Raw genomic sequence first — 17,564 nt, 5'->3', positions numbered from 1 at the left:
TTTGCCAAATAAACAATATTTAAAATATTCTACGGACCACACAACCCCCAATAATTCTAACTCATTTACACTATAGCGTTCCCCGTTTGAATTTAGGAAACGAAACGCAAATGCAACCGTATGTCAACCTGTCAGTGAACTTTGTTCTAATGCTGCTCCTAACCCCGCTCTAGTTGCGTTGCACTTGATCCAGTCTTCCAAGTGTGGATTATAATGTTTTCTGTTGCATTTGCAAATTTGTTTTTAATTGATTGGAAGTGAGTTTCATGTTTATCATTCCAGACAAATTTTATGTTCCTATTAAGCAATGGCCGAAGTGGATGACATAATTGGGATGAATTAGGGATGAATTTACCTAGGTAATGGACTGAACCTAGAAATGAACGTAATTGTTTCAGATTTTTAGGTGCTGATAAACCTAAAATTGCTGCTGTTCTTGATTCAAGTGGTGCGATTCCTGATTGAGTAAATTTATGTCCTAACCATTCAATTTCAGTTTAAGCGAAATGACATTTAGGTAAATTTATTCTCCACTTATCGTCGTCCAATTTTTTTAAACAATTATAGACTAACTTTAAGTGGTCTTCTTTAGAACCACGACTAAATATTATAATATCGTCCAAGAAACAATGAGTATTCTTAATTCCAACTAATGTGTAATCCATCACTTTTTGAAATGCTGCTGGCATGTCAGTTATTCCGTAGAAACCGGTAATAAAGCGATATGTACCAGTTCCCTCATCGCTAATAATATTGAAGTTGCAATGTCGGGCCGTTTCCGGGTCTAACTTAAGTTGACTGTTTGCGTACTTCAAATCCAATGTTGGAAAATATGCTGTTTCTTGTGACGCATTTGTATTTAAATTTTGTTGAGTCATGTCAATTAATTTATCTGTATTCGGCATTTGATATTTTTTTTATGGATAGATTTATTTAAAATTTTTGAATCTAAAGCTAGTTTAACTGTTTTATCTCTTTTTACCGTGATAACTATAGGTGAAATGAAATTTTTATCTGAACAACTGTTTAACTTTATGATGAGTTTTTTTTGAAGTAAATTTTTGAGTTCGGCATTAACTACTGGTTGTAAATTAATGGGGACTCTGCATCCTTTTTGTTGTGTAGGTGTAAAGTGTTTATGAAATGTAGACTTAACTGAGTGTTTCAGTGATTTACCGATTCTTGAGATAAGACCTGGGAAACCAAATGCTATCTGTTTCTTGATTAAGTATTGGTTTTGATCAACGTTTGCGACTTGTTTCGACTGGGTGAGAGAAAAGCCTAGCTTTGGGAAGAGATCTCGTCCGATGATGGGTCTATGACCATCTTCCACAACTGTCACATCGACGCCCGTAGCCACCCAATCATTACACTTGATTGACGTCTTAATTACTCCAATTATCTAGATTAAATCATTAGAGAAAGTTTTTAGGTCGTGCATCTCTGGTGACTGTACCCAAAAGCTTTCTTTACACCCTGTCACCACATTAGTTGCGAGACTTTTATTGATTATAGTGCACACGCTCCCCGAATCCATCAAAGCCTTTGTCTTAGTATTCCCGATACAAAGGTCCAAATTCACCGGCTCCACCTCTCGAGTGTCGCGATTAATAGAAATTGTAGCAACACAGTTATCATCGTAGTCATCATAATCCGAATAGTAATTTGTGTCGTAGATACCTTGTTTTTGAAGCAATCTACCTATACGGTTAACCTGCTCTCCCACTGTTGCTGAAGTACCCACATGGCCGCTTCGGAGATAGAATCATTTACATTGTTTACTTTGGGACTCGGCTTGTATGGAGGTTTAGGTTTCCAACAAACTTTCGCGAAGTGGTTAGCAATACCGCAATTTTTTAGAATTCTTCCCGCGGGCAGGACAATTTTGTCGATATGCAGCTGAACATCCATAGCCACAGTTTAGACAAGTTGTTGGCTTTAAGAATTGACTGGTTGGTGGTCGCAGTCTATTCCAAGATCCTTGTACATTGTTCACTGCTGCACTTGTAATCTCGTTTGTAGTTGAATGGGCGGAGGTCCCAGATATCTTTAAATGATTTTTTATGCCCATCTCAATGTTCATGGCAACTTCTATTTCCTTTTTAGCCATTCTCGTTTCCTTTAACAGTTCCCTTTGAATCTCGCCGTCTTGCATGTTGGCTATGAAGACGTCACGAATGATTGATTCCTGATGGCTTCCTAAATCGCAATTCGAGGACAGTTCCCGAAGGCAACCGTAGAACTTTTCCACAGTTTCTCCCTTCAGTTGTTCCCTGGTGAGAAAGTTGTACCGATCAAAGGTGATATTTCGTTGTTTCGTAAACACTTGATCTAGGCTATTCCGAAGTTCCTTTGTTGTTACGCGATCAGATTGTATATTCGGTTCTTGGGATATTTGGTCAACACTCCATCCCCAGGCTGAGATAAGTCAGAGAGACAGCTTTGTGATCGCAATACTTCCAAACTTTGTCACCACACAAAATACCTACGAGTTCTGACAACGATTTAACCACGCATTCCTAAGAGTTTTCCGATTTCTTTCGCTCTGAGATGTGCTGTTTTCAAGATTATACTCGTATATAGGTTCAGGAGGTAGGGTGACCTTATCCTGGGGGTCTTCGCGTAGGGTGTCAACCGAAATGCCCTCTTTTGCCAGGATAGCCAACTTCAACATTATCTGCCAGCGATCCCATCTCAGAGGTGGTTCTAGTGTTGGTTTCTCCCAAAAGGGTTCGATTCCAAGAAGTGCACCTTCTTTGACTGCTGACTGCGCCATGTGATACCTCTGTCTGTGGAGGTACGCATATGAGTCACGCATCCGCTTTAGAATTTCAGAACTGGATTTGAGGTGCGAATCCAAGGTTTCACTAATTTGTGGGATTACCACTTTTAGTTTTACTTAGCAATAGAGTTACGAATGCAGTCGGAAATTGATGTCGTTGAAATCCTCCTCAAATCCAACAGGATTCTTCTTGTTTGCAAAACTGAGTAGATTGAGAACAACTGAATTGAATGAGGAAAGTAAGCGAAAGAAAAATAATCAAAAGTGGGTGATATGAACAAAACTGAAAAGTTGACTTATTAGTTGGCGGCAAACATAACATATGTGAACTATGACTTTTGATCAGACAAGGGCAAACTTAAAATGAATTAGTACTAATCAACAGAATATGAACTTAATATGGTACAACCGTATCAGAAAGGGCATTGCATTTATGCGTGCCACAGTTTTCTTTAAAAAATGTACGTATAAAAAAATGATACTGAAAGAGGCCAAGCATTTGAAATAAATCACTGCTCGAAACAATAATGAGAAAAAATTACTTTTCTCTAATTTTAAATGTTCGTGCTTTTTAATGGTACTGCACTCACTGCATTGTAGTTGAAATGCTAACATTTGCAAACTACTCAATCAGAACGAAGTCTACCAGATATTTTAAGGCTAAAAAGTATTCGTTCTTTTCTCAGTTTTGGAGAAGATTTTTACTTCAGCATTTCATGTCCGAATTTTAACTAATATTACGAAATATAAGGAAGTTTTTTAACTACAATCTTCGAGATGCAATACTTCCCAGATTAGTGATAATGAAGAATTGAAATTTTCAAAGCTTTCTATCTAAAACATTTAAATTTTTTATAGGTTAATTTTTTGATTGGTTAAAATTTTTTCAGGCTTTGCGCATCCTTAAAAGATACTTTTATCTACACTTGTGTATAATTCAGTAAGAGATCAGTTTCTATACAGTTTTTCTGTTCCAAGAAATGACATCTGTGGCAAATTATTACCGCCCCTCTCTGCAAACCGTTTAACTCTGCATTAGCTCTGCAAATCGGTGATAGTTAAGAATTGAAACTGCAAGCTTTGATTATAAATATTATAGCATTTTTTCTGTTATGAGTGTCTGTCTGTCAGTCCCTCAAATGTGAAGATCCAATATTTGTATAATTTCAAGTCTAGGTCTGTATACAATTCCGTTCTAAAATATTTTTCTGTTCGAAAATTTGACATCCGTGGCAAATTATTACCGTCCGTAAAACTCCACCCGGAAAAATTTTGAGCAGAGGATTTGGATGAATAGGTTCAATAGCCTATATAGCAACCGACAAGGCCAAAATCAGTGGTATATTGATTTTTGAGCCATTGGAAATTACTCGGGGTTCAATATTTTTGTCAAGTCGGGGTTCAATATTTGATTTTTGTTGTGTACAATATCTAAATATGAAGGCTACGTCGTTATAATGGTTTTGCATTTGCATTTTTCTATCTCGATATCTGCTCCAGATATCTGTACCAAAAATTTTGCATTCTGAGAGAACGTTTTAGAACTGCTTTTATGATGGAAACCAAGTTGTGAAAAATTTGTTTGAAAAATGGATTTGACTGTTAATTATCACGACATTCCACAGAGAACAGTTCTGCTATTAGCAGCGTTTTGTTACTCATTTCAACGACAAAATAAGGAGAGCCTATAATTATTACAGATTATTACAGACAGCCTATAATAAAACTTTTCTGCCAAACAAGAAGCAACATTATATAATGCAAATGTCGGTCTTGCAAGATGTCAAATAACAAGGAAATAATTATTTTTAAATCAAGCATCACTGACTTAGTTCAAAGGACTACAGCAAAAGCGCAGTTAAAGTTCTTGATAATGAATTGACAAACCAATAGCAAAATAATCGAGTTATAAACACGAGTTTGTCAGTAAACAGAGCACTCTATTCGGTACATCGTCAGAAGTTTTACGGACAAGAACAATTCAGGTTTTGTAATAGTTAGATAAAAGTTCTAATTTGTTTTCAAAACTTACTATTGTATCCGGATAAAAAATTATTAAACTAATTATTGAGGAATTTTACCTTCTTAATACTGGATACTGTGCTTTTCAAAAAGATCTTTCAATTAAAATTTTTTATAACAGAATTAAGCGTACATTTAAAATATGCCACACATCCAAATTTAAGTCAAATGGACTAAATGTTCAACTTTGCGAAATTTTGTTAGAGGTTAGAATGAACTTCTATCTGTTAGTAGAAATGAGAACAAAGTTAAGTTTAGTTAAATGAATTATTTCAAAAACACAAGAAGACTCCATTAGGAAAATTGCCTTCTCTAAGAAAAAATTAAGGTGTTGACAGAAAGGTAGCAATTAAAGCCCTTGTGCGTTTAAAACATAAATTAATGTTGCGTTAGATTTGTTTAAAAATTTTACAACACAATTTACTTTATTTAACCAAAAGTACATTTGGAGGAATGCTGCCAGAGTAATGGCATGGAAATAAAAAATAAGTATAAGTGTAGCAGTTTTTTGTTGCTGTACATGTTATATCGTTGTACAACAAAACTCGTTACAAAGTTTGCAACCCAAACTATAAAAAGCTCACAGTAACAAGATCAATCAAAAATTCATAAAATCGTGAGAGAATAATCGTGACCTAGGAAATCAAAACCAATGCAATCAAAGTTTGGCCTTCTTGTTATACATCGCTTGCACTGATATTAAATTACACTTAAAATTTCAAATAAACGTATTTTAGGAGAAAGAAAGTGAAGCGTTTCCAGAGACGGAGGAGCTTAAAACAGTGTCAGAGGAGTAGCCTTCATCATAATGCAGAAGAATCGGCAAATTGATAATCGTTCAAATGATTTTTGAACTTGAGATAAGGTTTGAAAAATAGATTAAAAATACAGGATTTGACGGTTAAGAATCACCATATTTCACACAGAACAATTTTGGATATATTTTTCTAGTGTTTGTAACAAAAAGGAGAGCTCCAAATTTTTACAGTCAGCATATGATAAGGCATTTTTTTATTTTTATGTCGAACAAAAAGAAACATTAAAATGCAGACAGATCAAATTTATTTTGTTTTGAATCGGAGAGATACTCTGCAAGTCGGTGATAGTGAAGAATTGAAACTGTAAGCTTTTGATTATAAATGTTATAGCATTTTTTTCTGTTATGAGTATACTTTTGCTCACTATCTGTCAGTCCCTCAAATTTGAAGATACAATATTTGTATAATTTCAAGTCTTGGTCTGTATACAATTCCGTAACACATCAATTTTTATAATATTTTTCTGTTCGAAAATTTGACATCTGTGGCAAATTATTACCGTCCGTAAAACTCCACCCGGAAAAATTTTGAGCAGAGGATTTGGATGAATAGGTTCAATAGCCAATATAGCAACTCACAAGGCCAAGATCATTTCTATAATGATTTTTGAGCCGTTGAAAATTACTTGTTTCTCAAGTCGGGATTCAATATATGATTTTTGTCGTGTGCAATATCTAAATGCGAAGGCTACTTCGCTATAATGGTATTGCGTTTGCATTTTTCTATCTCGATATCTGCTCCAGATGCCTGTACGAAAAATGAATACCAATAGCAAAATAATTCAGTTATAAAAATGAGTTTGTCAGTAACCAGGGCAATCTATTTGGTACATCGTTACAAGTTTCACTGACAAGAACAATTCAGGTTCTGTAATATTTGGATAAAAGTTCTAATTTGTTTTCAAAACTTACTATTGTATTCGGATAAAATTATTAAACTAATTATTGAGGAATTTTTACCTTCTTAAAACTGGATACTCTGCTTTTCAAAAAGATCTTTCAAATTAAAATTTCTTCTAACAGAATTCAGCGTACATTTAAAATTTGCCAGACATCCAAATTTAAGTCAAATGGACTAAATGTTCAACTTTGAGAAATTTTGTTACAGGTCTATCCTATCAGTAAGTAGAAATGAGATAACAAAGTTAAGTTTTGTTAAATGAAATATTTCAAAAACACAAGCGGACTCCATTAGAAAAAATTGCCTTATCCAGGAAAAAAATTAAGGTGTTGACTGAAAGGTAGCAAACAAAGCCTTTGTGCGTTTAAAAGATAAATTAAGGTTGCGTTAGAGTTTTTTTCAATTTTTTCAACCCATTTAAATTTTTTTTAACCAAAAGTACGTTAGGAGGAATGCTACAAGAGTAATGGCATGGAAAAAAAGTATAAGTGTAGCAGTTTTCTTGTTGCAGTACATGTTATATCATTGTACAACAAAACTCGTTTCAAAGTTTGCAACACAAACTATAAAAAGCTCACAGGAACAAGATCAGTCAAGAAATCATAAAATCGTGAGAAAATAATCGTGATCTAGAAGGAAATCCAAACCAAAGCAATCAAAGTTTGGTCCTCTTGTTATACATCGCTTGCACTGATGCTAAATTAGACTTAAGATTTTAAATAAATGTATTTAAGGAGAAAGAGGGCGAAGCTTTTCCAGAGATAGAGGGGATTAAAACAGTGTCAGGTTCAGGAAAAGAGTAGCCCTCATCATCAATGCAGAAGAATCGGCAAATTGATCATCGTTAAAATGGTGTTTAAACCGTAGAGATATACCTAAATGGTCACGATCAATTTTGATGGACCGCATTATCAAATTCTGAATCGCTTTGATAACACATGGGGTTCAACAAGAAATTTCGTTTCTGCAACCTTTTCCCACAAAAATTTACTTACAAATCTTAATACATGGTAAGATACAACTTAGTGGACACTATTACAAAAGATGTAGCCTACTTTCTCAAAACTTAGCGCAACCGAAATCCGCAAAGGCAAAGTCAGACAATTTGCCATTTAGGTATACCTCTGCGGTGTCATGATTTATCTTCCTTAAGTCACGGCGGTGGTTCATATCATTATAATTGTCACATACAAAAAGTCACATACATAAAAAATGGCATGGTGATTCTTTCTCAAAACTGAAATTTTGGGTGTAAGTGTTCACATTTATACAAATTCAATTCTCATTTGTCTAATTTTTTTATTTGCAATTTTTGTCTTTGCGCCATTATGTTGATGCTCAGTCACATTAAACAAGATTTGACTTTTGAGAGTTTCAGCTTAAGCATTAATTGGGCTTTTTTCGACACATAAGAAACTCATTTAATTGTCGGGCAAAAAAGAAATAAGCAGCTTAGCGAATTTACAAGGATCATCGATGTAAGTTTCCCCAAGCGCAGCTGTTCAAATCCAGAGATTTTCCCACGAACACATATGAGCTCTAAACATTCGTGCTTATACATAATATTGTCTTTTAAGCATTCTTTTGTTCAATCCTGTGGGTGTATAAATTTTTGCCTGACAGTTTTCTTCCTGAACATTCTTTCGATTTCACTTCTCGAGTTACTTTATCACGCTTGAATTTGATCTTTTCAGTACTTTGAGTTCCGCGTTTTCAATTATTATGTCTCTTGCTTAAATTAAACCAATTGTAAGACTTGCACGCGCATAGCCCATTTAGCGTAGTAGCAAATGTCTGCATCTGTATATTTGGAGTTCATCCATTAGCTTTCATTTCAGCTGTTAAAACCTCCTGAACATGCAAGTAAAATTGAACGTGCACGAAAATACTCAACCAATAGAAAATTACCATTTTTTCAGTGCTATAAACCAATAATTGCAATCTTAACCAATAAATTAATTAACAAAAAGATAGCGTGCAGCTTTCAAAGTTGAGGCACACAACTTTTTTTATGTGACCTTCTTTGCAAGAGTCAGGCACTAAATTTTTATTTACTCAATTTTGCTGGTTTCCTCATTTTTTCACGAACTGGTAGATGCTTGTGAAGACACAAAGTTGCAGTCTATATCATTTTCTGACCATATTTATCATCCCAATAACAACACGCATGACAACACGCAAGACCCAAACATTATGGGCATATTTGCGCACCAGTAGTTCTTGAAAATTGTTTCAAAGAAGGACTCAAATCACTTTCAAACTTCATCGATGAGACCAATTTTGCCTAAACAACATCATTATTTTTAGTAGTTTTTGATAATTTTGATACTTTACTGAACTTACTTCAATCAATATCGAATGCTAAAGAAAAACAAAAATTTTAAATAAAACAAACCATCTCCAAATCACCAACCAAATCTCCAACCTTCTCCATCACCAACCAAATTATGATCAGTGAATTCACTACCGAAACACAAACCTATAAACTACGGAAAATTTACTGCGGTTTTTACACACCCCAAACGTAGCTGTCAGCTTGTTAGACAATAATCGCGAAATAGACAGACCGCAGAGCAGCCGTAGATCAGCTCATAAATACGTTTACTTCGTAAACTTAGCTGGCAGCTTATTACACAATAATCCGGAAACAGACAGACTGTTGAAACCATTAGATTTAATGACGGCACACGACGCAGGCACAAAAGGCATAAAACGTGCTACTGGAAAAAATAATTTCAAATTATGTCCCTACTTTCATATCAAATTTCAACTTCCAATGTCTTTCAAGTAATGAAGCTGTATAATACTCCTAAATTCGTCTTTCAATTAAAAAAGCCGTATAATAATCCAAGTCTTGCCTTTCAAGTAAAAAAGCTGTCTAATAACCCAAGTCTGGTGAACTCTACTCAGTTTCAGAGTTTCGCATTCTCAATAAAATTAAGAAGGGAGCGGGGAAACAATTTTTAATTGACGTAACTATACGACAGGCTTAAAAACTCACAAATTACATCGTATGGTAAAAGGGATCTTTTCCGTTTGTGCCCCCAGCTTATTATTTGCATATTATTTGCATCCCCCCACCCCCCAACGAACGTGCCACATTTTTACACAATGATTTACTATGTAACGGCACGTGCGTTGTAACTGGAGGTCGCATAAAGTACTGCAGGGGGGCACAAACGGAAAAGATCCGGTAAAAGTCAGAAGGGAAGTTGCTCTTTGTCCTCTTGGCGAGTATTAAAATGTTCGCAACTAGAAAACGTATCAAACAAAATATCCCTGAGGCCTACATTAACCTAGCTATAGCATCACGAACCTCAAAAACTTGTGGAAACTTCAAATCGAAACAACATTTTGAATTGGTTGTTTTAACATGTACACATGGCACACGCGAGCGGTTTCTCCGGAAAAATATTTTAAGAGACCTTCCATCAATCTGTGCAATATTTTCCTTTCATAATTAATTCTTAAAGGGTACAATTTTTAACAATCTACGTTATTTTAGAGAAATTGTGTTTAGTTCCTGTAAGTATTAATAATTTAGATTTTAAGATTAATGAAATTTTTATGGAAAGCAATTTTTAATTTTGTTTAATTCAATTACTGCTAAAACAACACGCACCTTAAGAATACACCTTACTAAAATAACACAAAAATTAATCTTGACTTAATCTATCCAATGTTTTTATGTTAATATGCGAAAAGCACTAATCGGTACAAAACATTTTTAAGACTGTTTGTTGGTAGTTTAATTGTAAAAAACAATCCAATTTGAAGCTAATATTGAACAAAAATAACGTCGATCAAACTGCTCTGGGATACTTTCAGAACAGTAGTTTTTGTCAGGTAGCTGGGGCTTGGGGTGAAATGCCTGGGGGGTGGGAAAGGGTTTTTGGGGGTTGGAATGAGGAGATCTAAACCACCACAAAACTGCAGCTCAAAGCTCGAAAAATGCCTACAGCTTTGGCAATTGATTTGTGTGCGCAGAGACTAGCAAATTTTAAGAGAACTGCTCGGCAACCGGGTTACTTTTGTTTTTCTCAATTTTCGAGACGAAAAGTCAAATGGTCAGACAAAAAATTTATCCGACAAAAATTTGGCAGCCCGCAAATTTTTCTAATAACGAAAGCTTCGTTTGAGAGCAGCAAATTAATGGGGATCAATCGAAATGTCAATTTAATAAGGTACTTTTCCAATGTTACTAAACTAATGCAATTTTGTATTCTTGAAATCAGGACGAAAAAAGCCAGAACGAGAGAAACAAAAATTTCCCGATTAAAACTTAGGCCAGAAAACAAGAGCGAGCTGCCGCTTTGCCATAGACAATACTTTCCTCCCGTAATTGAATTATTTTACATATGTTCCTACCCGGAGTTTGTCCCCAGAGCCGAATCAGTACAAATGAAGTAAAAAAGTAGCAGATCCTACTGTGTAGAACAACCACATTCTAAGCGTAATCTGTACAGAAAGAATTACAAACGTGTCTTTCTCTGTGAATACTGACTTGTAAATGTGTCTTTCACTGCGAAGAATGATTTATAAATGTGTTTTTCTCTGTGAAGCATGATTTATAACCGTGTCTCAGTCTTTGAAGCATGTTTTATAAACGTGTCCTGATCTTTGAAGCATGAGTTATAAACATGTCCTGATCCTTGAAGCACGAGTTATAATCGTGTCCTGATATCTGATGCACGAGTTATAAACGTGTCCTGGTCTTTGAAGAAGAGTTGAAATAAATAAATAAAACTACAAATCGGTACGTTCCAGTTTTACAATGTTTTCTGACTGCGTAGTCTGATCTTTCACAACAGTCTGCACAGAATGACTACATAGCAATTTGAAATTTTCGAAAATCTCACATGTCAGTCAAACAAATCGTTACGTGTCAGCAAAATGATCTGGAAAATATCTCTTAATTTAAGCGCAGTTTCTTGCACTCCTTTTCAGGTTTATATGATTGCTTGTAAGCTCATTTAGCGCCCTTTTATTTCCAGACTGATCCGTATCCGTAACCCATGGGGTGAGAAAGAGTGGAATGGGCGATGAACTGAAACAGAAACGAGAAATAGCGGCTCCGAGAGGGGGGGTGGGTGAAGGACAAGTAGCCCGGCTAACCAGCAACTGGCAGAATAAATTGGACTGGGCCGGACCATGATTGTATGATCACTTCCTTTTTCAATTCCTTTGAGTGTATTAGTCCAGATATCTATAGTAGTACAACGGATTTGGGGGTTAAAAGGGGCGATGCCTTTCCCTCTCAGCAACTTTTTCTTTTCCGTTCGTGCCCAAACAGCTTAGTGGGTGCATTTTAGTTAAACTCAGAACCACTATTCTCCTGTGGGGTGCGCAACGTACTTAACGTTCACGGGAATCAAAAAGGAAAAGATCTTTGTTTTAATGCGACTGGGACATTAAAATTACTGAGCGCTTTAACATTGATCATTATTGTGTTCTATTCTACGACTTTCCATCTCACGCGTGCTTGGCCGGTACAACAGTAAGAATTCAAGGGAACGTTATCACTAAACAGGAATGTGTTATGTTCAACAGTTAATTAGCGGCGGGGCGTGCCATGTACGCTACGGATGGGGGGACTGATTATATCCCTTTTTGGGTCCGTCGCATTATACCGATATGTAACATATCATCATCTATTCACATCCAATATTGCTTGGCTGAATAGTTTGTCTGGTACCTCACGAGCAGTCGCCGATGCGTGCGTCACCTGTCGTCGCGATTATACCTGGCTGTTTGACAGTTTTGAACATAGCTTGAGGTGGCGCAATTGTAGCCTCCGATTCAATCACATCATTATTAATTTAACATGTCTTGAACATAGCTTCTGTGTCATATAGTTTTACGATAAAAGTATCTGCTGCAGTTTTCATATTCCAATTTCATTTTAGAAGCTTGTGAGGTACCAGACAAACTATTCAGCCAAGCGACATTGGATGTGAATAGATGATGATATGTTACAAATAGATGAAAGCAGTCAAAATGAAAGTATGAAAGCAATCATAATCAAAGTATGAAAGCAGTGAAAGTATGAAAGCAGCGAAACTATGAAGGCAGTGAAAGTATGAAAGCAGTGAAATGAAAGCGTTCAAAGTGAAGCATTGCAGTGAAGTCATTAAACTTAAACTCATTAAAATAAATCTGATATTTTTATTTTCATTTTGATAGAGATATGCAAATTCAGCATGCATTTTTCATTTGTCTAATTCAGCATACATTTCTTTAATTTATTTGTTTTCAATTAATTCATTTTGCAAGCATAGTGCAAACATAGCGAGCTCAAAGGAGTGCAAAGTAGTGCAAAGCGGAGGAAGCTGAAGTGCCGCTTGAGTGCTTTAATTGCCGCCATTAAATTGACCAAAAGTTGGCTAGGAGGATGATTCATAGCTTACGCACACGTTTATAAATCATGCTTCACAGTGAAGGACACGTTTATAAATCATGCTTCACAGACCAAGACACGTTTATAAATCATGCTTCACAGACCAAGACACGTTTATAAATCATGCTTCACAGAGAAAGACATGTTTATAAATCATGCTTCACAGAGAAAGACACGTTTATAAATCATGCTTCACAGAGAAAGACGCGTTTAAATTAAATGGTAATCATTATGAACATGCTATATAATGCCATGACCAGAATCCTTGAAATTGTAAAAATCATGATGAAAATATCATGATTCATGACTGAATTACTGTACTTTATAAGTCCGGGTAGCTATCATACCTATTTTTTGAAAAAAGTCATAATTTGGTTCAGTTTTTAACAGTAAGAATTCACAAACAAAAAATCAAAAAACCGTAAGACACTTATTCAAACAATTCGTGCTGACCAGCTATTCAGATGAATATACTGATCTTGAAACAATTTTGAGATAATATTAAGAGAAATTCTTGATTCAAAATATCCATCCTTTTTGCGCTCTTTTTTTAATACAGGAACCCCAAAAACTGATAAACTGGCTCAGATTCATCCACTTTAAACCGACCTGTCTTGAATGTAATTATTTTCTATTTGACATTAATATAACTGTTTTCCTAAAAAGGATGCTTTTCTTGCAAGACTCCTGCGAGAATCGTACAAGATAAACGTCCTCTTGCTAAATCCTACAAGATAATCGTCTTTAGAAAGATATTTCAAGATAACCGTCGGAGTTCCATTAGAGCATATACACATCTAACTTATTTCTAATGAGGAAACAACGAATTCAAAAGTTAATCGTTCGTAACATCATCATAGGCACCTCAGATAATTATAGGCTACATTTACTTTAAACTGCATAACAGCTTAGTAGTATGCGGGCGCTCATGCAGGTTTTTCTTATCCCTCTGTCAAGATAAGAGCTGCAAACAAATGAATCATTTTATCCACCCTCCTCCTTTATCAAAAAACCTATTTAAATTGACAAATGAAAAAAAAACACTTTAAATTGACAAATGATCGCCTCTGCAATTCACAACTTTAAGGCCCGAAGGAGCGTAAAGGAGGGTAATTTTTGTTCTATGAACAGGGATTGATTAATATAAAAACTGCAAAATGAAACTTAAATTTTAAACTGCGAAATTTAAAGCAACTACCACCTAAAAATTTGAGCAAACTTTGTTCACGTTGCTGTCAAAATAAAACCATTGATTCGATAATCGGCAGGTTCTTGCACTTCATCTCTCTGTTGTGTTGTCCTCCTTTCACTGTCATATATTTGAAATTTATACCAATTCTTGGTCATTGCGGCGGCTACCACTTTGAGACTGTTACATTTGAAATAAAGTACCGTTGTTTCCTCTTTGGTAGATTTATATCATAACTGACCATATTTGAAATAGTTACTCTAATGTGATTAAAATTCTATATTCCACTTATAAACTTATAATTGCCACTTACCGCTAAATACTACAATTGTGCTTGCTGCTACGTTTGCAAAAAGATCTTTTCTGTACATTAAACACCGGAGATCAAAATATCAAACGCCCCACCCACTTGAGACTTTGTCCGAAAAAAAACAAGCAATGAACGTTTTGATCATAGTATTTTTTGAAGAGAACGGTTTTTCCAATGTAAGAAACGGCAATTTCGGAGCGGTATTGAGAAAAATAACCAACTAGCGTCGAGCGAATCCCTCTCCGACGACTGGCTAGCGGTTGGATTAGTCAGTAGTTAGCTCCAGCTCAGGGAGGCTAGTTTAAGCTTAATTCAGGATGGTGGTGGATTGGAGGCAGAGGGGGGCGCGGGGGGGGGGGGGGGGTAAGCGGAGTGTTTGTGTGTGTGCGTGCGTGTTTGTGTGTCGGGGGGGGGGGGTACTCAAGAGGTCGATCATCCTGGTCAACAGTTTCAGTGAATCGCATACCTAGAGAATAGTCAGGCTCTCAGAGAATATTTCAGTGTCTTAATGTTATTCGGGTTTCACCTACTTATTCCATTTTTGAGGACAAAGCATCCAATGATCAGACAGAAAGTTGGTAGCACAAAAAATTGTAAAGAAAAAATCAGCAGTTCTAAACAAAATTTGCCAAATTTTATTTGAGAGAAATTGAAAAATGACTGTTTTTAGCTGCATTAGTTTGAGTTGATCATTTTAAGTAAAAGCCAAACAAAGATTGTCATATATCAAATCATCTGTAATCTTGTGCAAATCAACAATTTAAAATAGATCACGATTATGATGATTTATACATACTCAGAAAATGAAATTACTTTTTTATATATCTAAATCGGATGTATCATAAAAATTACCGGTTCAAAAAATCAACCTCTTCAAAAAACAGTTTCGTAAAAGCATTGTCCTTGAGAAATCAGTCAGAATCGATCATGTAAAACTGACGGTTATCAGCGGATATTTCTTACCTTTCAATAAAAAAACTCATAAAAGGTCACCTTTAAAACAGAGGCCAAAATCATCAGAAAAGCTGGAAATGGTAACTCGAGCAATAGAATGCCTATTTTATAAAAATGAAAAACGTTAACTACTCAGATTATATGTTCAAACCTTTTCTGACACATCTCTTTAATTTCTGTCAATATATTTTGAACTTTGAAGTCAAATTTTGGAGACCATTCCCCAGAATGACAAAAAAGTTGAATAAAAGAGAATAGTCAATATAGACTACTCTGAAAAGAATTATAATAGAAAACTACACAAATGAAACCAGTCTGCTCAGTTTATTATATTGATCTGAAAATCAAAGTCTAAAGCTTTCCTTGTCCATTTTGGAACCATCAGATAAGACAACAGCCTTTTTTTGTTCGAAAATTAGGCGAATACATCAATCAAATTTCAAATCTTTCCAAATCTTTCCAGATTTTCAAATCTTTCCAGATGTTACGTCATTGCAGTTGAATTATGTATAGTGTATTATCCCTTTTCCTTTAGATTACCGTTGCCAACGATGAAACTCAATTAGTCCCACTAAATTATCAGTCAGCTCTGCTGAATAGCAAATTTGTTTCGCTAAAGTCAATCAAAAAATTTCAATCAATTAACCAAAAAATTTCCTAACTGAAAAAAACAGACAATAAAACAAATCGGGAAAATTACGAACCGTAAAGATGTAGCCCTAAAACTGGGCTAAAGTTGTGCAAGACAGTATCGTTAACAAAAGTAGAACCTTCTCAATTCGAAAAACTCTATAAAGCTTTTCCTATAGTTTTTCTCAGAAAGATGATTTACAGAAAAAAAGCACACCAACAAATAATTTAGCGCTCACAAATTGTGTTTTAATGCTCCCTGTATGTCAGTTTAGGATTTAAAAAAAAGACCGTACCTTTGAGCTTTGCTTTTCAATCTATTCTAACTCAATTTTTTAACTTGCCCTTGACTGATCAGTCGATGGTTTCTGTCGATGGTTTCAATTAATCGACTAAAATGTAAAATCGTCGATGATTGCTGTTGTCTTCGATCACATAATTGAAGTTTTTGTTTACCATAGATCGTGTTTTTTTGCCCTAGAATTTTGCCATTTATACAATGTTTTCAAAATTTGTACCAGAAGAGATTCTCATCAGCATAAATTTGTCAAAAAATTTTTTGATGGTCGACGAATTCTTTAGTGCATGATAAATAGAGATATCAAACATTCTTGTGGCCAAGCAAGAAGTGAATGGAGTCAACGCTTCTAAGTCAGCAACATCTGAACTGATTGGAGTCAACGGTATTGTGTGCAATGTCATTTCAATAATACATATTGTACTTGAAGGAAGATCTTCGGTTCCTGATCAGTTCACCAACACCGCATATATGGCTTTCTTAACGCCTCTAACTATTAGTCCCTTTTACTCCTCCAGTATAGGTTACTAAGGTTGGGTTGAGTCAGATGTTCGTCGATCGCTTCAGTGTTCCGTGGCGCATCGTACTCTGCAAGATCTTGTTCACCTCCAACGAGATTTGGAACGTGGATAAGAGAGCAAACAGCAAAACAAATGCAGGCAAAACAGAAAAAATAGCTGGAAGCTCTTGTGAATAAAGAGTATTAAAGTCATGAAGAAACTGTGATATCAAATCGTTAATAGATTCATTTTTGATGCATCATCAACCAGTGAGAAATGACAATAATGACACCATAACAAGCAGGATTCAAGGAATCGAAATTTTTTTGAGAACTGGTTTTAGAAAAATTTATGACAAAACCATATGATATCAATTAAAACCATTACATAGCTTCTGATCGCTTGATTTGAGATCAAAAGAAACTAGTCGATATTAACACTAAGAATAGGAAAACGAAACAAACTACAAATTTCATGGACGAAAAAGTGACAACAGATTGGAGAGAAGTTGAGGTCGATTTTTGATACTTGGGATATAAAAACAAAACTAAATATAGGAAAAGTTGCTCTCAAACAACTGGCCAGCGTTTGGTTTGTCACTCGCTAGTTAGAGTTCGCACATGCTACCTTTAATTTTACTGAAAAATGGGGTGGAAATGAAGGGTTAAATTTGGGTGGGGTTAAGCAGCAAGGGGGTCAAACTCTAAGCCGTCACACCAAAAATTTTCGCCTCTCAAACAGTTTCAGTTTTGCTGTATCGCATA

At 35.4% G+C, this 17,564-nt stretch overlaps 1 protein-coding gene across 1 annotated transcript in view; it reads left to right on the top strand.

The window, feature by feature from the left end:
- Positions 1-7,493, top strand: part of LOC142335178 (anoctamin-7-like) — a 102,001-nt gene extending 94,508 nt beyond the window's left edge. Inside the window, exon 26 of the mRNA XM_075383550.1 lies at positions 7,257-7,493. Coding sequence (XP_075239665.1) covers positions 7,257-7,325 — 69 coding nt within the window. The 3' untranslated portion in view covers positions 7,326-7,493. The remainder of the gene's footprint in view (positions 1-7,256) is intronic.
- Positions 7,494-17,564: the final 10,071 nt, after the last annotated feature.

This window comes from Convolutriloba macropyga, chromosome 2, assembly GCF_964194025.1.
Source record: "Convolutriloba macropyga chromosome 2, txConMacr16.3, whole genome shotgun sequence".
Taxonomy (NCBI): Eukaryota; Metazoa; Xenacoelomorpha; order Acoela; family Convolutidae; genus Convolutriloba; species Convolutriloba macropyga.
The sequence above is the reverse complement of the archived record's forward strand: the minus strand, read 5'-3'. Positions and strand labels throughout refer to the sequence as shown.